General features: G+C 41.9%; 1 protein-coding gene across 6 annotated transcripts in view; it reads left to right on the top strand.

Moving 5' to 3' along the window:
* The window catches only part of NFIA (nuclear factor I A), a 258,085-nt gene that overhangs the window by 123,115 nt on the left and 109,829 nt on the right, over window positions 1–25,141 (top strand). For all 6 annotated transcript variants that reach the window (XM_080623780.1, XM_080623779.1, XM_080623778.1 and 3 more), the window contains exon 3: window positions 16,487–16,552. In XM_080623780.1, coding sequence (XP_080479906.1) covers window positions 16,487–16,552 — 66 coding nt within the window. The remainder of the gene's footprint in view (window positions 1–16,486; window positions 16,553–25,141) is intronic.

Genomic DNA, 25,141 nt, shown 5'->3' with positions numbered 1-25,141 from the left:
TGTGTGCTGTCAGGACGGGTTTCCAGAGGGTCTTATTTAGTAGCTGCTATGGTAGAAACTTTGCTTTGCGCTGGCTTATTCTGTTGTTGCACCTGTGTCCTTTAGTAGGCAATGGTTCTGTCTGTTGTCTGCTGCCTATAGATGAATCCTATGGCACTTCTTGTGGTTCTCCCTACCTTTAATTTGCTTTTTAGCTATATTTTTTTATACCTCGTATGCAAGTAAATGCATATCTCTTCCTGTTATTCCTCATTTCTTGCACTGAGCAAACCACTGCTGGTGGCAACTTCATGGTAAGGAAGAAAGGAGCTAAAAAATACAGTAAGTAGCAGTTGACAGAGGCAAATAGGGTGTGCAGAGGAGGCAGGGGAAATCAAATGCTTATTTACCTTTTGGGATGAGTTGCTCAGATTGCAGATAATCCCATTAGAGTAGGAACAATCCTCTTGGATGCTGAGGTCTGTGCAGCAGATATAGCCTTGGGACCAGGTTACTGATGCACCTGAGTGATTATGGGAATTAGTAATAGTCTTAATATCATTAATAATTTCTCTGCTTCAAAAGGTTTATAGGTATGGGAAGAAGTGATTAAGTGAAAGGTAGTGCTGGTTCTTTGCAGTCTTCCCATGGTCTATAATGGGACCAGCACGAGGCCCTATAAATAGCTTTGAACATTTTCATCTGTAACATTTGGTGTAAATTGTAACTTTCAGAAACTTATCTTTTATGTGGTGCAGTTTGCTTTTATGTCCCTACTGTCTAATCTTATCTTCCCATGTGCTGAAATATAAAAATTCATTGCAATTATCTTTCCTGTAGTAAGATATCGAGGAGTTGGTACATTGTAAGGGGGCAGGGTTGAAGTACAATCAACACGCATTTTTTGGATCTAAAAATACCAGTGCTTCAAAGGTCAGTTAAATGATAAATCCTGTTCTAAGTGTATATATAATACACATGAATGCACGCTATAAATTTGTTTTATAGATTTTCATTGAAGTACTTCACAGTCTGATGATAATTCCAAAACGTTTTGAGTTTATCTGAGGTCGCTGATACAGTGGGAGAGGCGACGGGAGAGGCGGCAGCAGGAGGTTGTGTCCTTTTCAGCCCAGGGATAAAGAGCATCTTGCCAGCATTTGGCTATTGGATATGGTGAAAACCCATCGGGTTTTTCCTGTTACGAGACCAGTTGGACAACAGCAGCCTTCTCCTATGGCCAAAGTCACTCCTGTTGATTTAAATAGGAATAGGCCCTCGTATGGCACTATTGACTTCGCCTTTGTTTCTCTGAGAGCACGTAGGGAGAATGCGTGTGGAGCGCAGCTGCTGGAGGTTGTGCTGGCACCGGGATGCTGGAGCACTTCCCTGTGTGTGGACAGTGTGATCCATAGCCATCAGCCCACAAATTAACGGCGTTTCTAACAGAGAGAACGTAGAAATTCTCCTAGAAGTACTCCCGGCGCATACGTCCCCTCTTGTGCCCTTTTTCTTTCCATGGGAAAAGATGGATTCATCCAAGGCATTATAAATAATATAATTGGCTGGAGGCATTTTTAGGTGCACAAATGCTAAAATGGATTTTCTCCAGCATATAAGGAGAAGAGTCTTTTGTTCCTCTCTGGATGATATAATTTATTTAAGTTTGGTGGTCTTGATATGTCTTTATTAGGAGTGAGAGTAACAGTTAAAGAGCTACGGTCAAGGAAACTGAAGGACTCTCATTTCTTTCTCAAAATAATAAGTATTTTTAAGTAGATCCAATGTTTCTTGTACTGGGCTAAATAAAGCATTCCAGCATAAAACAAACACATCTTCCCATTTAGGCTTTCATTGCACAAGTCCTGTTGAAATTCATACTAAGAGGGCTTGAGAATTTCCCTCCCATAGATGATCCCGCTTCGTGCCGGGGACAAACACAGCTGGTGCTCAGGTCTGTGCTCGCAAGAGCGTCGGGGAGAGCTGCTGATGGTGGGAGCTCATCAAACGAACACGTCTCACGTGCGTCGTCTGCGTGACTGTGAGAAGCGAGTCGAGTCCTAACGACGCATTCTGAAGTGTTACAGGCAAGACAGTTGCTCTTTTCACTGGCTAGTGCTTACTTTTCTTCAGGATCACAAATATTTGAATACAATTATTCAGTCAGCTGGACATCTTTTTCCTCCCGTTTCTGCTCGAACAGTAGTAGAATTTAGTGTTGATTTAAAAGACTGTCTGCCTTAAAGCAGATTGCAGAGTTTGCACACTGTGAATTGTAATTAAAGTGTAAGGGGTGCTTATTATGTCAACAACTGGCATGAGAACCCCCGAGCAGCAGGTGACCCCAAACATGTGACGTTTGTGACAGCTAGGATCCTTCTTTCACTGGTTTAGCAATCTGAAAGACCAAATTGAAAGAAGCCCAGAGGCTGTATATTTCATTAAGTCCCAAGGGAAGTGTGGGATACAGCTTCCTTCTGCTTTGCTGGGACGTAGCCAAAAACTTTCTAGAGGCTCTGTTTTTGACAGAGGCTTGCTGGAGGGGGGGGAAAAACCCTTCCACCAATCACCCATAGGACCATAAATTTGACATTTCCCACAGTTTCTTTGAGGCACTGGTGTTGCTGTGTCAGCAGTATGTCCCAAAGCTTGTGTTGTATTGTTTGAAAAGGAACAGTCAAACTTTCAGGGGAGCTGAAATGTTTTTCTTCATTGTCCAACGGTTCCTCTGCTGCAAAACCACAAAGGGTTTTAAAAGCACACCTCTCAAAACAGGGGCTGCTTTTATCCAGAGCGGGTACCACGAACACTCACAGAGCGTACGCTGTTTTCTGACGCTTCAGAACATGGTCGGTAACATTTCATCCGTGTTACAAAGCACACATGAGAACATCATTTATAGCCACATACAACCGATTGCAGGAATGATAAGAAAAGGAGCCTTATGAAAATACTGCGCTAAGTTTATCCCCAGTGTAATTCCAGTTGGGTTATGTCAAGAATAAGCCTGGCCCAAAGACTGAGTTATATGGGTTGTGACACAGCCTGTGATTAATTGTTAAATAATCATCGGTTTAGTGTTAAACAAATTCTTCAGCCTCAGCCCCTACCTTACACCCCACCAATCTTTTTGTGGGTGACCCGTGGTGCAGCTGGTAAAGCCTGGCTCTGAGCTCCGGGTCTCAGCTCCACAGCAACACTCCTGGCTGCCAGCGTCCCCCTTCCTCACTGGGCTGGGCAGGTTTCATTGCAGAGACTTTTCATCTTTGCTATGAAAGTTTGGCTTCATTTCTTCCAAAAGGTTTTGAAAATAGCAAATGCATGCTCATTCTCTTAATACGTAATTTGTTACCTGCACACACGTGTGAATCTGTCCGTCTATCCTACACTGGGCAGCATTTCCTACCAGCCGTTTTATGTGCCTGCTGATTCCAGATATTCACTTACTTTGGTGGCACCTCAATCCTCTGATGGTAGAGGGTCTTTTTGTCCTAAGTCAGTTTGCATATATATAGATAGATATATATATGTGCAAATATCTATATATTATTAATTAACCTAGGAAGGAGGAAGGGTTTAGAATTCTTGGCTGCTCCACATGCTGTCAGTTCTACCACTGATCCACTAAGTATTTCTGGTGAAGTTACTTAACCTATAGTCATGCTCCACCTAGAGAGATATTACAGTAACCGGCATTTTATAAAGATAATAGCTCAAGTTAGATAAAGATAAAATAGGTTTAATAGTACTCTTATTTCAAAGGAGTACTTGGAGACTTAATGTTGATGAAGTTCTTTGATCTTGGATGAAAGATGCTTTAGAAATGGAAAATATCTTTGTTATTTGTCATCGCGGTGGCTGTGAAATTCTTCTCAGAAATGAAATTTCTCAAAACACATACAGAAGGTTTCACTGTAGCCCGATTGTTTCAGGAAAAGTGACTGGGTTGTTTGTGATTACACATAGCTCAAAGTGTCAGTGTAGATGCAAGTAACCTGGAGCTGTTTAATGCAACTTCCAGTGTCATTCTTCATTTTGACTTCATATTTTAAGGCTATTAAAAAAGTAATAAAATGACCAAAATGATGAGATTTTGGAAGCAATTTCTGAGCCTTTCTTGTGTACTTTGCCTAATACAAAACTGGGTGTTGCTGTCATTCTCCTAGGACTGCATTTTTATTTCTAACCCTACATGCAGAGTGGAGTTGGGCTCTGCAACTGAGGCAGAATTAGGTCCTGTGCAGTGCTTGAACAGAATCTTTGCCATCTCTCAGCTCCAGTCCAGGGCAGCGGTAGACTTAATGTCTTTCCATTTTACTTCAGTACAGCATGATAGAGACCTGCAAACAGCCTCTGCCCTGCCAGCAAATAAATGAGTGAAAATACTGTTTCAGATGGCAGAGGAAATCGTCGTAACTCAATAAGGTGGTTACATTTGGTCTATTTTTAATTTTTGGATGACTTGTTTCTTTTGGAAAGTCCACTTCTAAGTGAACCATTTTCCAAACGTAACCTTTAACGTTTTGCAAGGCCTGTTTCTGAAAAACAACCACAGAAAAATTGCCAACAGCCAAAACCAAAACAACCAAAAAACCCCCCCAAAGAAACCATTAGTAATATTTTTATCTGGGAAATTTTTGCCTCTTTTTGTCCGACCGAAGTTTTCAGGCTCTGTAACATACTGCTTGCTACAAGGCGCTCTCTACAATGCATTAAGTACCACAGACTATTCCTTTGCAGGATTCCCTTTGTTGCAGACATTATTTATGACATTTTAGTCAATATTTGCATGGCAGACTGTCCAAAATTATTTTGTTTTAGGCACATCACTGATAACTGGACCCATACTCTTTATCATTCTTTTACATTCATTAGTCACTCTGTAGTGTTTTTAACATTTTAAAACACTCATGCAATTCAAAGGAAAATAGATTTCAGCCAAAACGCCTTCAAAATTATCTTTTTCCCTTTGAGTTATTCAGCGATTTTTAACACTTCGTATGTTTGATGTTTTTTTCTTTAGTCTCAGCAAGGCAAAGTGGGGTTTTTTTTGCAGGCTTTGGCTATGCTAAAGATAGGATTTTGATAGAAAAATAGGAGGCAAACTGAACTTCATGTGAAAATGTTATCAGACGTGGTGTAAGGTGTAGCCAGCCAAAAAAACTGGCTATTTGCCTTCTGTGTAAAAGGTAATTTAAACTAAAAAAATTTACAACAAAACTAATTAGCAGATATTCTAATGCAAGAAAATGTTGCTGTTAGTAAAGTTTCTTCAATATGCCAGAAAGCAGATGGTGGCAATGGAATAGCGTTTTCTTTTGCCAGCTTTTCTATATGCTTTCTAAACCTGCAAGAGCTTTTGCTATTCAGTATTCAAATTTCTGACACTCTATGATCTTTTTCATCTTAAAACAGAAATAGAAACTGAAACTTAAAAATGTAATCAAGTCAAGCTGTCTGTTCATCAGATCATAGCCGTGGCTTGGAAAGTTTGATTCACATTTTGTCTACACACTGTAGTTGTAGGGTTTGAGAGCCCTGGACTTCGCTGGGTTGAATTTTCTTCCTCAGAATTTGGTTCTGCAGCACTGGGACCAAGTGAACGTGGATTTCTGGTTGTATTTTCGGAGTCAACACATTAACCCTAATCTTTTTCAAGGTGTGTGGGTTGGGAATCCTACCTTATATGTATGTATAATGTATATTTTTATATATATGTATATATAAAAAGCATATATAAGGTATGATTCTTATCTATATATGCCCTAATATTTATATAAGCCATGATATATATATATTTATATGCCCAACTCTTTCGTGTCTTTGTAATGATCCACTGTCCTTTGAGATGTAACTACAGTTCCATGATTTATGATGATTGCAACTTAGATTTTGTTACACCTCAGTGTGGTGGCTCCGTACCGAGCATGCATGATGTTACTTGGACTTCTAACTTCATCTCCCACTTGCGTGGCTTCCAAACACAGCAGAATCGCAGAACAAGTAGGCTGCCTACCAAAAGGCTGCTTTTTTTTCTGCCCAAGTCTATGTTGTTGATGCCAACATGATACTGATGCAACAAAACACGTCCTGATTTTTATGGTAATTCTCTGTTCTTCTTCGCAGTCTGCATTATTGTGAGAGTAGAAACATATCCAGGGAGTGGCAATCAGTGGCAATTCTTTGTGGGCAAAATCCTCTGACTTCTCAGCTTGAGAAAGGCTTTGGGCTCATGGCAATATTTCTGCAGTTATTTTCAGGGAAAGAAAGGCAAAAGGCAGGGAGGGAGGAAAGGGAACTGTGGAGCAGCTTTTTCTGCTGTATAACTTTATATATCGGTGCATTTTTGCCAACAGTTTCATTCCGCATAAAGCTTCAGAAAACCTGAAATGGAAATTTTTCACATGCCACGTGGAACCCCTCCGAGTGCACAGAACAAGGAAAAGAGATCTGCCAGGAAATAAAGAAATTAATAAAGAATTAAATAAAGGGGAAATTTGGCCACTGCAACCAAATATGTACTAAACAGGGAGTGAAATGGGAGCCAGAAGGAAAAGTGTCAGGTACATCGCAGTGAAAGAGAGTTGTGAACATGGGGCTGCTAGTGTAGAACCACAGTAAAAAATAGTAGCTGAACTACTATTAGCAGTTCAGATAGCCCCATTGGTAGCCTGATATTAATCTGTCCTTGACAAAACCCCCTTGGAATATTAGTTCACCTTTTGCTTATTCCTTAAGTAATAGCACATGTTTTTACCATCAACATCGTTTTCCCCTGTGTGAAATACAATAATCCTTAATAGAGAAAATAGGCCAAAATTCTTTGAGATATTAGTTCCTTTCTTAAGTTATTATTTATTCTGTTTGGTGTATAGATTCTTACTTGAATTTTTGGTTAATCCAAGGAGACTTTTACACCCGTGCTTTAGGAGAAGCGGGAGAGGTGGAAAACGGAGGAGGAGGTTGGGGCTTTTGCCTGGTTTGTTGATTTGGTGAAGGTTTTCCTTTGTTTTTGCTGGCTGAGGAAGTCTTGAATGGCTCTGGCTGCAGAGAGACCTTAGCAAGAGGCACAGCCTGAAATAAATGAACACTCGGATGGTCTCCAGAAACAGGTTATTCATGTGATGTTAGGAAGGCGAACTTTGGAAAGCAGCTTTAGAAGGCTGCGCTCATTGTCAGGGAGTGGGTTTTATTTGGCTTTTTGATGGATGGCAGGTTTGGAAAACTCTTTATTCCTGTCTGCTACAGAAAATGTAGAGAGCCTCCTTGGTCGTGACCTTGCAGCACCGCGCATCTTGGCCAGAGGAGAGGTAACAGACCAGCAGCTACTGCTTGGGCAGCGCGGATAAAGAATGAGGATGGGCACTGACGAGAATAGCTTGGGAATACGCAGCTCCCTGCCTCGGGTCCCATAAGGATGAGTTTGTCACAATAAATAAATAACAAGGGGATGGTGGGGGATAGAGATTAATTGGGTGACTGTACTACCGCCAATGGAGTCTCACCATATGGTGGACATAATCCTGCTTTGCTGATGTTGGTTTACTCACCAGTGTAAAATTGCATAGAAGCAGACTTGGAGGCTTTGACCAAAGCTACCAGATTTGCTCATTACACAGTTTCATCCTCACTTGCCTTCATACATGAAGTCAGGCATTGCAAAACCAGCTATTTAGTCATCCTAAATGCTGTTGTTATTGTTAAACTGAGTGAGAAAATGCTCTGGAGAAAAATGAAGAAATGAATTCTTGTCTTTGAAAATATCTAATAAGGATAAAAAAAAAAGGCAGATGAAACAGAAGCTGAGAGTGAGCAGAAATATCCTTTCTAGGTGACTTTGGATCCACTCTACCAAGTAATTTCCTACATAGTGTAGTTGAAGGCTTCCTAAGTGGGCACTGCTGCTGCCATTGCCATTGTAATAGCTGTATTGGTGGGAGTGATACTTTATTATCCAGAGCAGCGGCTCGAGAGCTCAGCCCCATGCTTTTTACTCCTTTTAGTAACTGTGCCTCTGAAGGTAAATCACTTAACCTCTATGTGCCTCCTCCAGCCCTGCGTAAAGTGGGCATAGTTATGCTCACCTTTCCCACAGAGGTATTGTAAAGCTTAGTTTAATGTTAATAAGATGTTTTAATTTCCAGGATAAAAGGATGTTCTATAAATATACATTAGAAGTAATAATAGTTTTAGTGTATGCCATTATTTTATAACAGTGCTTTTCTAGTTTTAGAAATTTTTAAGGGCTTGAAATTATTACAGACACCGTTTTTGTTAATTAAAGATTGACATTCAGGCAGACTTTGGTGAATTGTTCTATAAATCCAGATCCATGTGCACTGAGCATGCCCAGAGCCGTGCCTCACCTGCACTTTGGGATCATCAGCACGGCCCTTTGGCTTTTAAAACAATTCTTGGATGCCTGTGCTCGGAAGTTTGATGGCTTCTAAATAGAATGGTTGAAATATTTCAAAGCACTTGAGATTCCTATAGTGTGAAGCAATTTCAAATTATTGTACTGCAATTAATTTTAAATAACGGAGCACCGCATATGCCTCGGAAGCCCGTTCAGATCCAAATGGAAGCTTTCTAAAAACTGGAATGATTCAATAAATCTCAATCGCTCTCAAGAAATGGGGCGAAGGACTGTAAATCATTTGGTGAGGGGGATAGGCAGATTTCCTCCAAGTGAATCTGAGGGTAGAGACTCTAATTAGATTTTTTATTTTGGGGTTTATGATGATGAAATGTAGGTTAATTTATATTTCCCAGGGATACGAGGGCAGCTCTTGTTGATCCATATGGTTTCTTGTAGCTCTTACATAGGCTGCTTTTTTTTCCTGCCTTTCCCAAGATTACAGAAACTTAGCAATCCAACTTTGCACATATTTTTTTTCCATTACAAATATCTTTCCCTCCAAATCTGTATAAAAAGACATGAGAAAAATATTGGTCCACAGCTAGAAATGCCAAGTATATTTTTAAATGCAGCTAAAAAAACGACTGCAGGATTCAAGCATTGTGCAGTATGGAAGCTAACGCTTTGTGGAGCTGGGCTGCTCCATGAATATGAATTTTTAGATGCTTAAATCACTGATTCAGGTACAACCTTGTATCTGTAGGTACCAAAGTGGATTAGTGCCTGATAGCTGTTCGTTAGCTTAGAGCATGTTCTCTGTCCTTCCCTTACAGATGTATTAGGAAGATACTATCTCCTGTAGGAAGGCTGCTAAAAATATTGATGCGAGACCTATCGGAAAGTAATGTCATTTCCATTGGCTTCAGCTCAGCTCCAGGAAAATCCGTGTGCCGGTTCCTCCTCCTGCCGCAGCCAAGCGTGGTTGTGTGCGGCTCCCCGCGCCATGCACTTAGCTCTAGGATTACAATTACTCCCAAGTATCGGAGCCAGAAATGAGGAATTAGTGCTCCCGGCGACACTTGCCTGACCCTCCTGTTTCCCAAACAGGAGAAAATAGGGCAAGCACAATCGCTCTTGGTGCAAGAGCTCGGTCGGCACTTGCTGTTGGCACGCGCGCTTCCTCCAGAGACGTTGGCACCGCTCGGCACACGGCTCGGGAGGGTCTGGTGCCCACTCCGAGGTGTGCCCTCTCCTCGGGGTGGGACAGAGCCCTTCGAGGGTGCTGCTGTGCCAAGCCAGCCATTGCCATCCGGGAAGAAAGCGTCTTTCTGAATTGGCTCCATGGCTGGTGGGCTTTTTCCGGGTGGAGGAGCCAGGGAAAGCGAGAGGGGCCCCTCAGCAGGGTCTTCCTTAAGGCCTTACCTTACTTTTAGACAGTTGTCATTATCTTTGTCTAAAGGTCATGGCTAAATTGAATAAAAGGAAAGCTGTGTGTTCCTGTCGATGCACAATGGCAGTATTGACTTTCCTAATCCAGTTTGCTGAGGGGTGAGAGAATTAAATTAGATATCTAAGCACAGAAATTGAGAGCCTTTGAAAACAAAGATAAGGAGACAGCCTGTATTTTCCTTTTCCTGGGAGCTCTGGGCTCAAGATTTTGCAGGTGTGTCATCTGATCCATGGCTTGCATCGATCAAAACTGTGCCAATGCATATTTAATTAGCAAGGGGACCCTGGATGCATTATGGCCATCATCCCTATATTGAATGGACTGTCAGACTTTCTGAATGCCTCCCCACCCCCCCGCTTCGTTGTTTGGGGAGCTTCTGCATTTTGTCTGAGCAGCTAAAAGTTTCTTTGTTTTTAGCTGGTGATGCATACAGCACCACTGAGGAGAATACAAACAAGTAAAGTCCTAAAGTGTTTATTTTGTCTAGGAAAAAGGGCTGAACCAATTTGAATCCTTTGGGTAACGGATTTTTGTATCTCTTGGAATTAAAGAAAAAAACAGCACACAACCCCACAGTTGCATGATGTTTACTTTAAGAATATTTTATTATAACAAAATCTGTGCTGTGGGGTTTCTTAAGGAAGCCTTTGATGACAATTTGAATTAAGTCAAAATTAACGTTTGCTACTGCAAAGGAATAAATAGAAAATGTTCCAGAAAGGAATCAGTAAGCAGGAATCAAAGGCTGTAAACTGTTTTAAAAACAAACATTTAGAAGTGAATCAAATAGTTGTTTGTAATATCAAGGAACAAATATGGGAATACACAGATTCCCCACATTCTAGGCTATCACACGATAGCAGTAAATCATTTATAGGCTTGCGAGAACAAAGAAAGTTGATTTAAAATGAAACCATTTTTGATACAGCTTTCGGGTCTCGCAGCCTCTCGGTGAAGTTTCACGTTCGCCTTCCCTACGAAGAGGAAAGTCATCAGGAATTTCTGCGTCCAAAGAAAAGTTAGCCTGGGAGTTGCAGGGATCTTTGTTTGCATCTACCTTGGTACAAAGCCTCCCCAGCAGAGAGAGTGTTGCCTGATAAACAGATGTAATACACAAAGTCTGCTTACAATACCGAGCAACAGACTGTGGGCACATGTTTTGGTCTCATTCAAACTCATCAGCATAGTCTAGCTAGCTGTTTTGTTGCTAGTCTACTTACGGGGTAGCTTAGGAGCGTCTTACTGGTGAAGTAACAAGGAGGGTTTTTGCCACAAAAGTTTTGTGGCAAGGGCTCACGGGAAAATCATTTGCATACATCTTGTTACAAAGGCTGACTACTTCCTGGCTTAGACAAAGTGTTGCCTGATAAACAGACTTAACACACAAATGTCTGTCTGGAATAAACAACAGCAAGCTTTGATTTACATTTCCATTATCGAAGATAATCTCTTTCCCAGTGTACAGGAATTAAGAGTCCTCGCCTTATAAAAAACAAACCCAACCAGGCTGGCACCGCAGGGATTTTACCACTGCAGAGCCTTATTCGAGAGCAGCAGGGATGGGGTGAACTGTACAGGCGGGTAGAAAATAAAACTGGAAATCTGGTAGGGATATGTGCCTGTGTGACGGTGAGGTGTATGATAATGAAGCACTTTGAACTCCCTATAAAAGTTGACTTGAAAGCCATGGCTGGAGTTAAACGGAGAGCCAGGCCTTCCTTAAAAGAAATAGTAGTAGCCACCAAAATAGCCGTAAATAATAATTGTAGCATACATGGAGTAAGCCCTATGTGCTCATATTATAATGTATAATGAAGGGAAAGCGAGTGTAAAAGAGCCTCAGTCCTGGTGCTGGTTTCTGTTTGTAAATCCTTTAAGCTCACCACATAAGACTGTACATAAAGGAGCATGATTTAGATTATTTTCTTTTTTTTTTTTAACATATATAAATCTTTGGTAGAATCCATGCCCCAAATTATAGATGAAAAATTTATTGCATGAACACAACCCAGCCATATAAATTTTTTATTACAAATAGGACTCTGAAACTTGAATAAAATATGTCAGTTTATTATACAATATCCCCCACACACACACAACCTAAAACATGATATGAATGGAAAATTGGAGTTGTGAGGTGCTGGTCTGGCCGTGGAGGAGCCCATGGTGCAGAGGAGCAGGCTCAGCATGGCCAGTGGCAGCAGAGCCTGGCTCATCCGGCATCACCAGCAGTATTTTAACTCCACTATGCAGGGATCACCTTTACCATTTGGAGGACAGATGCATCTGCACCTGAGTTACCACACTGGCTGCTAGCGAGGGCTCTACGTAGGTAAAAAATAAGCTCAACAGCAATGAATTGAGTTTGTGCAGACAATAAGGCCGGTCCCTGCAAGTCACTGTTACCCCAGGCTGGAAAACGTGGTGTGTGGAGAAGGTGTGGGTGACCAAGAAATCATCCTGTGTCTCCCAAGTCAGGTAGCCATGAGGTGGTTCAGCACTGGGGAGTGCCATAACATTTGAAGCGGGTATTTTTGGTTCATGAGTGTTAACAACTCTTCACCGTCTGTGTCACAGTCTACAAAAAAGAACAACACTGTCAGTCTGTTGACATTGGTCCTGTCCACGGGCCAGACTTTCCTGGGAAGGTTTTATTCTTTCCAAACAATGGAGCGCTCCCTTCCAGCGCTCTGAGCTCTGCTTCCACGCAGCCGTCGTGCAGCCCGGCTGGGGCTGTGCCCTTGCTGCAGCTGAAAGGCAAAACTGAGCATTGAGAAGTCCAGAGCTTCCATCCTGGAGTTGCAGGTCCCTGTCTGCTTACGCTTGGAGATCACTCAGACCTGGGTCTTGGGTGTAACCCTCCCCTGTAGTGCTGCGGTAGCGTATGCGTAAGAAACAGATTCAAAGAGGAACGGAGAATAGAGGCGTAGTAGGGAATGCTACTTTGGAAAAACTAGCCTGTTTTGTTGTTGTTTTCTTTTTTTTCTTTATCCTTTACTCATAGTTGATGCTTGGAAGTAGAGAGTAAAATAGCTTCAATGTGCTTTTTATCCTGTTTCCCCGTGATTACAGTTGATAGCAGGTCCCCTTGAGTGTTTCTCGTCCAATAACCTGGACTCCCATATACGCACTCAGTACTAACTCTGGCTGCTTGAGGGTTAAGAATTCCAACCACTAACTTTTCTTTAACTAAAAAAGCCCCCAAATAAAACCCATTGTGCTATTCAAGGTTAAGCTTCCTTAAATATCAAACTAGATTCCTTGGTGATTTTTATTTTATTTTTTTTAATCAGCAATCTTAATAGTGGTTCCTCACTATAATATTTCCAACTCCATCTGAAATCATTTAAATCCTCCCCTTAATACATGCACTTTATTGTAATATACAGATTCTTTGGCTTCCTACCAGCCTTAGCTTAAGGCACCAATGAAACTCGTTGCCGCAGGGGGCCGTGGATTCAAGAGGGGCTCGCATCTACTGTATATTTTGTTTTGTATGTTTTCCAATGGCTCTAATTATTGCAGGTGGTAGAATTTAACTGGCAGTGTTGTTGCTAAAGAAAATAGGCATAAAGTGTATACTGTTTTGCAGAGTGGCTATCAAATATATCGAAAAGAGAAAATCAAATGAATTGTTAAACGGCTCTATAGTAAGTGATTTTATTGATTTAATGCAAATGCTTATGAAAACGATCTTCCATTTATATCAATTATGTATGGGTAAAAATTAATTTATTCCTCCGGTCACCTGTTTGGCTGACTGACTCAGCAGGACACGCATTCCCCCTTCCCGGTGTAGCCGAGCCCGCAAACCGCTCCACATCCCCAAAACTGGAATTGTAAAGTTTCCATGTGCAAAAGCAACAAAAAAGCCCCGACAGGAGTTCCTGCCAAGTGCTGCAAAAGCAGAGAGCGAGCGGTGGAGCCTGAGCAAGACTCTCTCGTCCTAGGCAAGACTGTAAAATACAACGGCTCTGATTTTGCCAATCCCTTAACCATGTGGCGGCACATTTATATGTACCGGATCATCTGCAGCATCTGAATAAAATCAGGGAAGCAAAATTCTGCATATAAACATTTTGGCTAAGTGCCTTAACTCCGTCTTCTTATCTGGGGTTTCCACAAGATGCCACCTTGCATAACAATGCTGAGCATACGCTTGCCCAGTGCATGTTTTCGGTAGCCTCCTGTGATCACAACCGCTGGCGATTGGTTTTAATTCTACCTCATCCTGCCTTTTATTGCCCCATGCCTCTCCAGGAAGAATAGTGCTAAAAGCCCTTGTTGTCTTTTTGAGGAATTAATATTTAATTTCAGCAGAAGGGGTGGGTTACAGGGAAGCCGAATCAGGAAAAGCCTGATCGCAGTAGCCACAGTAATAAAAGAAGAAAGTTAAGATTCAGTATGCAAACAGAAGTCCCACAGCCCGTAGATCTGTCTTGTGCCACTGGCTTTGGTATTGGGAAAACAGAGCTCCACGCAAACAAAAGTACTTTGTTCCTCCAAATCCAGGAGCAGCTCTGGCTCCGTGGGCTGCTCACCGGCCGCAGGGCTAGGCTGGGATCATGGTGCCAGGCTGTGGGCTGAGAGCCGTCACGGAGCCCTCATCCCTCTCCCTGCTTCCCTGGATTCACTCACACTGCGATAGGAAAACGTCCTTTGAGTCCCATATTTCTGCAGTAACTTTTTCCAATATATAATTTTCTGTGGAATTCTGACCCTACTTTAAATATTAAGGCCAAATGCTGATTGAGCCTTGAGGAAAAGGGACAACTTAAAAAATAAGCAGGAGCCTAATGCCTGCCGTGTAAAATGAAATCAGTTGAATGTCAATTTTGAATGTTAACAAAATATTTTATGTTCCTAATATTTTACCTTTGTTTCTACCTCTGTGGTATCAGAAACATAAAACTTGCGGCCAAAATGCAGTGTCCAGAATATAACAGCACCATGCACGTTACCCGTTAAGTCTATGTGCTGTCACTGATTTGAGCTTCAGAGATAACTCAAAAGATCAATATTTAAAACAAAATTGCAGAATAATGTTTTGTCACTGGGTTTCATTGGAGAAATTGTTAAAAATAATAAATCCAGAAGGGAGGAAATGGATTCTGGCCACAGTGAGAAGCAGATCACTTTTTAGGAGAATTTCACTGATTTCAAAGAGAAGCATCAGGGCTGAAGCTTCCTGTGCTAAATATTCTGAGCATTCCTCTTCTGAAATTTTATCACAATTTGGTTTGTGAGCACTTTTTTTACCTGTGGCTTTTTAATTTATACGAGATTGTCCTCTAAGCTTCTGAATGATACCTAATGCATCCAGTCAGCAGGTAAAAAAAATCTGAATATTTAAAATAGGCATTTTCTTTATAGTGCTCCGTGGTAATTAAAATCTTCATTTGCTTAAAAGCAAGGAACCTTTTTCAAGCAATAAATTAGCATTGCTTGACCCAAGGTCACTAGTAGTACTGCTTCTTCCAGCACTATTAATACCTCAAAGAAAAAGAAGGGGTGGTGTTATCACTCTTGCAATAGAAGTAAGATTTTCAATTTAATCACAGTTAGGTGGCGTGACCTTTTGATCTTGCATTGACTTCTCACTGAAATGTGGTCAAATTTCAGACAGCCAATTCCAAACTCTGCAAAGTCAAGGTGAAGGCAGAAAATAGGTTTGCCACGGTTGGGGGATGCCTTTGGTGCAGTTGCAAGTGGTTTCGGTTCCTAAGTTTTGTTTCACAGCGAAAACTTTTTATGGGGTCAATAAATTCCAGAACAATTCCTAGGGGAAGAAAAAGAATCTTTCTCTGTTTGTATTAATTGTGAAAACAGTCATTTGGGGGATTATTTTATATATTTTTTCACACAGGTATGGGCACCTTTTTTCCCAATTCATAGGGATGGAAATAATTCAGAAGGAAAACACTATTTGACTAAAGCTTCACCTAAGATTAACTTTCAAACCAAAGAGCGACCATCTTCGCAGAAAGTAGAGTTAATAATGTGTAAAAAATGCAAACCAGTCCTATTTACACACATCCCTTTATAGATCAGTTTATTATTTTAGGCAAATAAATTGTGTTCCTTGGCGAGTGTTAGCTGGGAGTTTGCAGGACCCAGGATTTACACCGGTCCTAAAGCAGTTCATCCAGGATCTTAGTGTCATTTGTACCGCTGCGAATCAGCGGCGATGCCGTACGTAGCACTGTCAGCACTGTGAAAGTATGACTAAAATCAGCTCTCCTGGCAGTTTGGCAGATTTTTGTTCCAGAAAATGCATAGACAACAATCTCCACGACTCTGTAGTGTTGCTTAGTTACCTTTATATGCCTGCTTGAAAATATGTTTTGAGACTTTACTATGTGTTGGATTAAGGCTCTGGTTTGTATACAACAGAGAGGCTGCATTCAAAAAACATGTAGGAGAGTAGTTTAAATATGCCTTCTTTAACAAGAAGGATTCTCAAAGCCTAATGTATGCGAACACACACCCCAAGCACTCTGTGTAGTGCCATAAACACGATTCCCTTTTTTTTTTGGCTAGCAAAATACTACCTGGGCACGGGACTTTTGCATTATCATGTCCTAGTGCAACACTCCTGTCCTTAGTTTGTACTCTCAGCCTTTTGAGGAAGTCTGGCGCCTCTGATCTATTTTCCACAGCAGACCCTGTAATTTTTGGCTGTATTTTATGTTTTTCAGATTCAAGTCAATCTGAAAGTCCCAGCCAGCCAAGTGAAGCTGATATTAAGGACCAGCCAGAAAATGGTAAGTTCTTACCTGCTGCTCCTGCTTTGGGATATTAAAACAGCCCATATTTCTGAAGATTTTTTTTTTCCCTATGTCTAATATAAAAAGATGATTCAGAATAACTGGCATGGGATAGCCACAGATAGGTTGTGTACTCTTCTCATAGTTACAATGCTACTGTTTCACTAACCTCAGGTAGCATTTAGTCCTGGAGAGAGACATTTTTTTCCCCTTTTAAGATAATTTTAATTAGGGAGATGTCATTAAAGAGCCTGCTGTATGCAACCCTTATCCTTATTCCTCCATAGCAAAGGCTTTCAGTCCCTGGGCCGTGAGTCATGACCCCCTAGGGGTGTGTGCTTCATCGCTTTCATTTTTATCTATGTGCTTTTAACTTCATTTTGTTTATTGATGCTCTCACATGACACGCTCAAGTACCTAACTTTCAGTATGTGGCCAGCCATCATTTTAGAGCGCAGGATCTCAGACAGTCCCACCAAACAAAATGGTTGCTTTGAAATATGTTGCTGCAGACCCATTCTCTACGGCAAAAATCTGCTAAACAAAACAGAGCAGCCACACTCCCAAACGTTGCCGTTTCAGAGCAGGACTGCACACCCATAAACATCCCAGCTGCTCAGGCAGGTACCACTGCAGGACTGATACCGGTGCTAATGGCGTTGCCTCTGCTTTGTCATCGGTGTTCTTTAAAGGTTGTAGATGCTATGGGTGAGCAGGTCAGGGAGGCTCAACTAGCACTTGTTGCTCCTTCTCCTCTATATGTTCTCAATCCCGTTGTTTCAGGTGGCAGCAGTGTGAGATTATTTGGAAGCAGCAGTAGGTTTGTGGCTTTTTGGGAACATTAATATTCTTTAAAGTAGAAGAAATAGCTTCTACTGAGCCAATGGCTTGCTTTGTAAAGCAGCCTGAAGAAAAATCATTCCATAATTTCTGTAGGGACTGTATGTGAAAGGATAAGAACATGTGTAAGGGAACAGCTTCTCTTTTTATGTTTAAATAAGGTAGACCTCAATAATTTTTGTTGCCCTGTTGGCAACTGAGTTTTGTTTTACTACTTGCATTTAGGACTTAGAAATAATGTCTCCCAAAGTGAAAGTGGTTATGATTAATAGTTTCTTTTGACTCTTTTCATACATACCCAGAATTTCTTTTAGTAAGACCTAGATGTAGATGGGGCATGCGCTGTACTGGGGTCCACTGTGCATACACAGGAAAGAATTTGTGTGAAGGATTTATGTCTTCAAAATCTCTCACCATCTCATGTATAAATATTGTATCTATAATAATACAACTGTGATTGCCCTTTCACAGAACATGTAACTGCTTTTGCCTCAAATCCCTACAACTGTATCTGTGTTTAGAGTGTATTTTGGGGACTTTATTAGCAACCAACCAAGCTGCAAGTGGGAGTGAGGTTGAAGGGCTGCGTTCACATCCGGACCGCATTTGGACCAGGGTTTAAAGAATTAAGGGAAGAAGAAGATGTTTAGGTACATAAAAACCTTTAAAATACCAGCATATATCAAAGGACATAGAACATAGGGCTGATTGGGCTGATAAGATTTTGGCTTTTGGGATTCCTGTATTTTCCTGCCATTGAAATATGAAAGGTTTCATATTTTGATAGATTTTGTGCTGCTCATCTCTAAACATACCATCTTAAAACATTTCTGCCGTCTCTGATCGACAGTGCCTCATTTCCTTTATCAATCCTGTTCACAGAAATTCTAATTTGTAGCCAAAGGATTGCGAGGTTAAGAGAAGAACTGACTAAACTGTGATTTTTGTTCTGCCAATTCTGCTCTGGGTTTTTTTTATGGTAGGGAATATGTTGCCTATGTTTATTAAATCATATTTTAATTTAGAAAGTATTAGGCACCAAGCATGTTATTATTTCTTATTTAGATAATACTCTTTCACAGCTATTAAACCACCAGTTCTTCTTAGCGTGCTGTTTCTTAGTCTTAAGGAAGCCTATTACTCAACAACCGCCCCAAAAAGCAGCAGTGTCAGTGTTTAATAATGTAAAATCTGTAAGAGCCCAGTGAAATGAAATCTCTCTGATTTGGAGCCTGAGTCTTCCTTGTGAAACAAGCTTTCAGTGAATTCTTGGAACTTCACTGGTGACCTGCAAAAGGTACTTTTCATTTCCTTAATACACAGGAAAAGGATTTTTCTTTTTCTCTTTTACTAAAGGGTATTTTTCCCCACCACAGCAGAACCCTCCCATCTGATTATGCACCTTTTGCAGTGCCTGTGTGGGAGACTTTCCTTTACAAACGCCTCTAACACAGTCTGTTGGCCCTAAAGGGGTTGCTGCCCCTGGGCAGATGCTGAGCTCATTCTCAGCACACACAGCCCCCAGCTCGCAGTGTACCCAGTGTGTAGATCAACACAGATCTGCAGCTCTTATCTACTGAACGTGAGGATGAAAGCAAAACTGCAGGCTTTAGAAAATGAAAAACTGCACGCACAGGAACGGACACAATAAATCATATTAACTGCGTTGTTCTACACTTGCTGTAGACCCACTTCCACAGGGCCTGATCCATATCCCTCCGGAGTCAATGGGAGTCTCGTAATTGATTTTACTGAGAGTGGGAATGAGCCCACACAGAGAGGAGGAGGGTTTTTTTAAATCAAAGAAAAATAGCATTGTGTATAATCTTATTCCTGCTGATGCTGACAGCGGAATGACCAGATTGAGGGCAGATTTGGAATCATTTTGCATGTGTTTCTGGAAGGCACAAAAGAGTGTATCGATTAAGTACTACCTTCTACATGCATGCATTCCTTCATTTTAAAATAATAAATCTTTAAAGGCCTTGTGAGGGTTATACAGCCTCTCTACTTGCCTGTTAATATCCTTTCTGTTCCACTCCATAAATTCTAGAGCTATTTATTATACACATATATTTTGCATACCTTGAGTAATGTAGGTTCAGAAGGGTCAACTATACAGCCCTGGAAAAGAAGGCCTCCTACTATAGATTTTAATTTATCATTCTAAATTGTATGTGTTATTTTGGAAAGCCTATATGTCTAACCTTCATTAGAGTGAAGTTCATGGGAAAGAAAGCTTTTCTTTCTTAAGGCCCCTCTTTTTTTTCTAGTGGGCTTTACAGTTGCATTTTCTGGTGGAGCATCATCACAGAGAGAGGAGATGGTGACATCTGCTCTCAGTGGTGGCTTTAACACCAACTCTAGCCTCTTTTTCAGCTTTCACTGAGCCAGAATAGTTTTCAGGCAGTCATTCTCATGATCACTAGTGCAAATTTATACAAATATTAAGTATTTAATATTTTCTTCAAGAGAGAGGTATCCAGCATGATGGTCACAAAAAGCAAATATGGAGGTGAGGCCGGGCCTGTTCATGCATGCATGGTCCTAAGACTAGGGATAAAGCTGACATAGAACCACTGTGCACAGTGCTGCTGCCTCTCAGGTCTGTTAGAATGGGAAAGGAGCTTTTGGGGAGAGGAAGAAACCCCAGAATTTGTCTGTTTGTGATGTGGGTGAGGAAATTCACAGGAGGGATGATGGAAGAGGCCAGCAACTTCATTTGAAAGGCAGGAGCGTGTTCCGATGTCCTGCTATTTTGCTCAAATTAGGGGTTTTTTTTTTGACCAGCTGGGGGGAACACCCCATGTGGAAAATTCCCCACTTTTGTAGTTGCCTAATGGTATGTAAAAGCTTCATTTCAGTTGGCACCGCAAGGTGATTTTGCAATTCATCCAATCAAAAAAAAAGGTTATTGATTTTAAAAGCTTGTTAAATGCACTGGTTTGGTGGTGTCTCTTATAAACAGACTAGTTTTCAGTGAAGTGAGGATGACAAAATGGCTAGTCTGATGTAGTGAAGTGACTGCATGCCAGGGGATCAGGAACAACTGAATTCCCGGCTCAGCACTGCCGTGGACTCTCTCTAGGGCTTTACTTCTCACTTTCGGGCGTGGAAACAGCCATCAGATGGAGTTTCTTTTTGTCAGGAGGATTATTTTAAACTTTTGTAGGAAAACTTTTCAGTCTTTTTTGTCCGCAGAGGGGGGATATTTGTGATTGTAGCTTCCAGAGATGTATTGGCTATTAACAGTCAAATCCTGCTCTGCTCCATCAGGAGTTTAGCTCCGGAGAAAGGCAGGGAGTTAATAATTGTGGTACAGCACTGTGTTACTGCTGTCAGTAAATGGATGTCAGACATCCACCCGGCAATGTTTGTGTTTGATGTGGTAGTGCTGGGGAATTAATAACTGCAGCGTAAAGGTACAGCAGAAGAATGCTGTGTCATTTCCTACACACCACTGATAGGATTTGATAACTCCAAGTTGGGAGCGAACCACTTTAATTGTAGATTAGCAACTTCTTTTTAAGGGAGTTGGTAAATTCTACCATTTCAAGTGGGCAAGGCAGCAGTCATCATTACAGCTGAGTCCAAATGTGTGCCAAATTCATTGCTCAAACAGTTCCTGTATCTAAAAACCAAAAATGTTTAATGCTCAAACCAAATGCTTTTTAGTTTTAATGTATTCTTGCTGCTTTGAGCTGCAAGTACCTTAACAGCCCTGCAGGAAATGAAAGGCACATTGTTCCTTGTAACATTAAGGGGGAAAAAAAACAGAGGAGAAAAGAAAACCAATGATGTACCGTAACTCACAGAACTCGTTTTTCAACCCTGCTGTAATTACACTGGACTTGTAAATATCATCTGTGAATTCTTTGCTTAAGTAGGGCTGGACTTGAGTATTAACCCGTAAAAAAATGTTTGAGTATATGCTTACTTTTCCATGCCTAAAAACATAAAGGAAGAAATGCTGGTCCTCAAGAAAGAGAAGGCAATAGTGGGGACATATGCAAAGAGAAGTTTCCTTTTCTCCTTCTCTAGGCAAGGCTGGTCATGGCAGGCGTAACGCAGCTTTGGCTGCAAGGAAGGAGGGGATTATGTGCAACCTGGTAAAATGCAGGAGCAGCTTGTGGAAAGACCTCTCTGCCTTAGCTGGCAGGTTGCAGAGTCCAGGCCCTTGTTGTGTGTTTTCTTTCTGGTCCCAAAACCTGGCATTCCTGTTCTGTGCAGTGGGGTAGCTTCAGGCAGTGGAAGTGGTGCCCACGTGGCCCAAGGGGTAGGCACTCCTCTTGGATGCTGAGTTCACTGTTCAAACCCTCTTCTCAAGCTGAGATTAGCAACAACTCTGTTCTTTGTGGTTATCCCTATTTCTCAACTATGTTTTAAGTTAAAAGGTAGCTGAGAGATCTCTGATTCATTTTTAACTAGTAGAAACATCCTGCCTTCTGAGGCCATCCCTTCTCCTCAGGCCATGCCTGACCTCCCATCTCTGCTGCTTCAGGGGGAGTCCAGCTGCCTCCAGCTGTGACTGAGCGTGATGCTAACCAGCTTCACACTTACCGAGGAGGTGCTGCAAGTGCAGCAGGAATTGAGGTATCTGAAGGGCCAGCTGGATAGTCCCCGTAATTCCCACCTGAGGAATACACGGAGATGAGTGGTTCTCTAAACACACAATGCTGAGACTGGTACTGTTAGAAAGTGCATCATCTCAGATGATGAACATCCCTGAAGCACCTCCTTTGCAGCAGAAAACCGACCCTTGAAGAGGAGTTTTCCATCAGTTAGAGTTGCAAACACGGTAATACAGTAATGGCAGCTTTTATTAGTGCTCTTGTTCATTGCATCGTTTGCATCCGAATCTTATATATGCAAGAAGACTCTCCTCTCTTGTTTACAGAGCAACACTGAGAAGTTATCACAGCCTGAGGGACTAATCTAAAATTAACTTTGCTTCAGAAAAAGCCTGAAGAAAGAAAAAAAAGCCCTTAGCATTTTCAGCAAGGAATCTCATAGCTGGCGCTGAAGTCAAAGCTCCTGCTAATGTCAGCTTGTTTGCACCTTTGTAACTTGCCAGGACCAAATTCTGAGCAGATTTGCACCCTTATGGATGGCATTGTCTGCCGGGAACAGCACTGGGGAACTTTGTCCAGGCTTAAAGCGGTGGCCAAGCAGGAGAGCTGTGATAGGGCTGGTCTGAGGGCTGGACAGCATCGGCTGTTGACTCTGACAGGAGCCATCAGCTGATGAAGGGCTGATGAGGGCCAACCTATGCTTCATCACCCCCTGTAAGAGAGTGCATGTAGGCAGTTCTGAGAGCCAGCATTTCCCGAGGAAACAAAAGCAGATACGTCTGGTTATAAATTTAACTTATGTGTGATTTAGTCTTGCATTTTTTTCATCTTATTTCAATACAGATACATCCCAACTAGAACTAGAAATACAGTTTTTTAATCATAGTTGTCTAGATCTGAAACTTTGCGGCATCCAGCTGTATTTCCCAGCCAGTTTTATGACTGTCACAAAGAAGCATCTGAATAATTAGGGAAGAAAACACCATTTTTTTCTGTATTTTACCATATTTTCATTGAGATTCACACTCGAAGTCAAATGTTTTTGTGTCGCAGCTTGTGAGGCACAGTTACACCATTTCCAGGATTTAGCAGGTCCTCTGCTAGCTCAGGATTTAGCCTGCTTATCAGTAACTGGCACTCTCTTGAGGGGACCCTGTGATGGCAACAGCGAAGGGTGTTGACTGTCAATCGGATGAGATACGCGGTCGTCAGTCAGGGTCAGTTCTGCAGCCTCTGCTGGGGCCAAGTGGAGAGCCTTTCTCTCCAGAGACCCGCAGTGTTTGAGACTTGAGGATTGACAGAGGACTTCAGTTTTCACTGCTGCTAACCATTAACCTTCACAAGCAAAGCATTCCCACAAAAAACTCATCCAAGGCGAGTATGACAGGAAATATTCAAAGCATGAAATGAATGCTTATAGCATGACAAAGCAGGGCTTGAAAGACATGAAACGTTCATTACACTCGGAGTGGCTGAATGCTGCAAAGGAAAGGAGAAATCAAAATGTGGCTCGAGTTTATGTTTTTATTTCTCCATATGTGTGTATAGGAAAAAGGCATTGAACCTTTCCAGTGGGTAAGGTGCATAAATACAGCTATGATTATTCTAAGTCATTTCAAAATACAGTTTTTGTTCTCTTGCTCTGTTCCATTCCTTCCAGCATATATTTATCCATGAGATAACAGCAAGGGCCATCTACAGGGCAGCTTGGAAACGAGCTGGCCAGGAACCCCCTCCTTGGAAGCTCCTGTGCCTTGTGTGTTGAGAGGTGCCTCGGTGCTTATGTGAACCAGAACTCCTGGGGTCCTGGGAAGGGTGGCTGGAGCTGTGAGCACGCTCCAGTTTTCACTACAACCAGGGGGGTTTTTGTATGTCTCCTTGAGAGACTTGCTGTTTAATTAACATCTGAGAGTTGGGTTGCATCAGTGTAATTGCTACCACCGGAGCAGACCACAGGCTGAAGGATGCTTTGGAATGCCCACCAAGAAGCTGGGCACTTAGGGAAAGGAGTTTATTTGTGGTATGGGCATCATTTTAATTTGCTGTCCAGTAGAGATTAGTGGAAAGAGAATGTGATGCCAAGGCCTAAACGGCAAAACAAAACCCCCAACCTATCTATTTGTCTTTCGATGTAAGAATTTCCTAATGCCTGTAATGTAAGACAAAGGGAAAAATTGACTTGCAGGAAAATTGCCTTCCACAATAACCAAGAAAAAAACCCACAAAACGCCCACACCAGAGCAGCATGATCCAAAACGTGAACTTTTTACGCCTCCCCAACCTTCTAGGTTAGGCTTCCAACCAAGTGATCTTTTATTATCACCATGATATACCCTTGACATAATTTGGCGCAGTAAAGCTTCTTCTGCTGAACTCGTGATTTCATTTACTAGATCTGATGAAAGTTCTGTGAACCACGGGAAAATGTGATAATTAGTAGTTTAATTCTTTTAGGGTGTGCGTATTAATTGAAAAGGCTTGAACTATAAATACAGGGCCTGTGGATAAAAGCACACTCTGAAATCAGTCGCTTATCCCAAGTATTCATTACTTCACATCTATTTAGGTAGAGCCTCTTTGCAGCAGTGCCAGTCGGCTGTTGAAGTGAGTGGGAGCTCTCCACTCAGACATCGCAACAGCAAATTCTCATGCGATTGGAAGCGCTCCCTGGCCAAAATTTAGCCCTCTGTGGTCAGACCACTGGAAGTTAAAAGCGAGTGCTGGGAGCTGTGCCCTGCAGAGGAGCGCTGTGCAAGCTGCAGGGGACAGAAGAGGGTGAAGGCAGACTGCTCGACCCTGGCAGCCAAGGGAGGACATCTTTCCTCTGCCCAGCAAGTCCACCCAGAGCATCAGAGTTCCCCCAAGACGTCAGCCTGGCACTTCAGAACAGGCTGGATTTTTCCTCCTATTTACACACTTATCCTCCACCATATTTAGGGCCATCAGCACCTAAACCTTTGCTGCTTCAGAGCTTGGTTCATTGTAGTGGTAGGATAAGGAGGAGTAGTTTTAAATGGAAAGAGGGGAGACTTAGAGTAGATCTTAGGCACAAGTTCTTTCCTGTGAGGGTGCAGAGGCGCTGGCACAGGGTGCCCAGAGAAGCTGTGGCTGCCCCATCCCTGGCAGTGTTCAAGGCCAGGTTGGACACAGGGGCTTGGAGCAACCTGCTCCAGTG

This window comes from Psittacula echo (assembly GCF_963264785.1).
Source record: "Psittacula echo genome assembly, chromosome: 7".
Lineage (NCBI taxonomy): Eukaryota > Metazoa > Chordata > Aves > Psittaciformes > Psittacidae > Psittacula > Psittacula echo.
The sequence above is the reverse complement of the archived record's forward strand: the minus strand, read 5'-3'. Positions and strand labels throughout refer to the sequence as shown.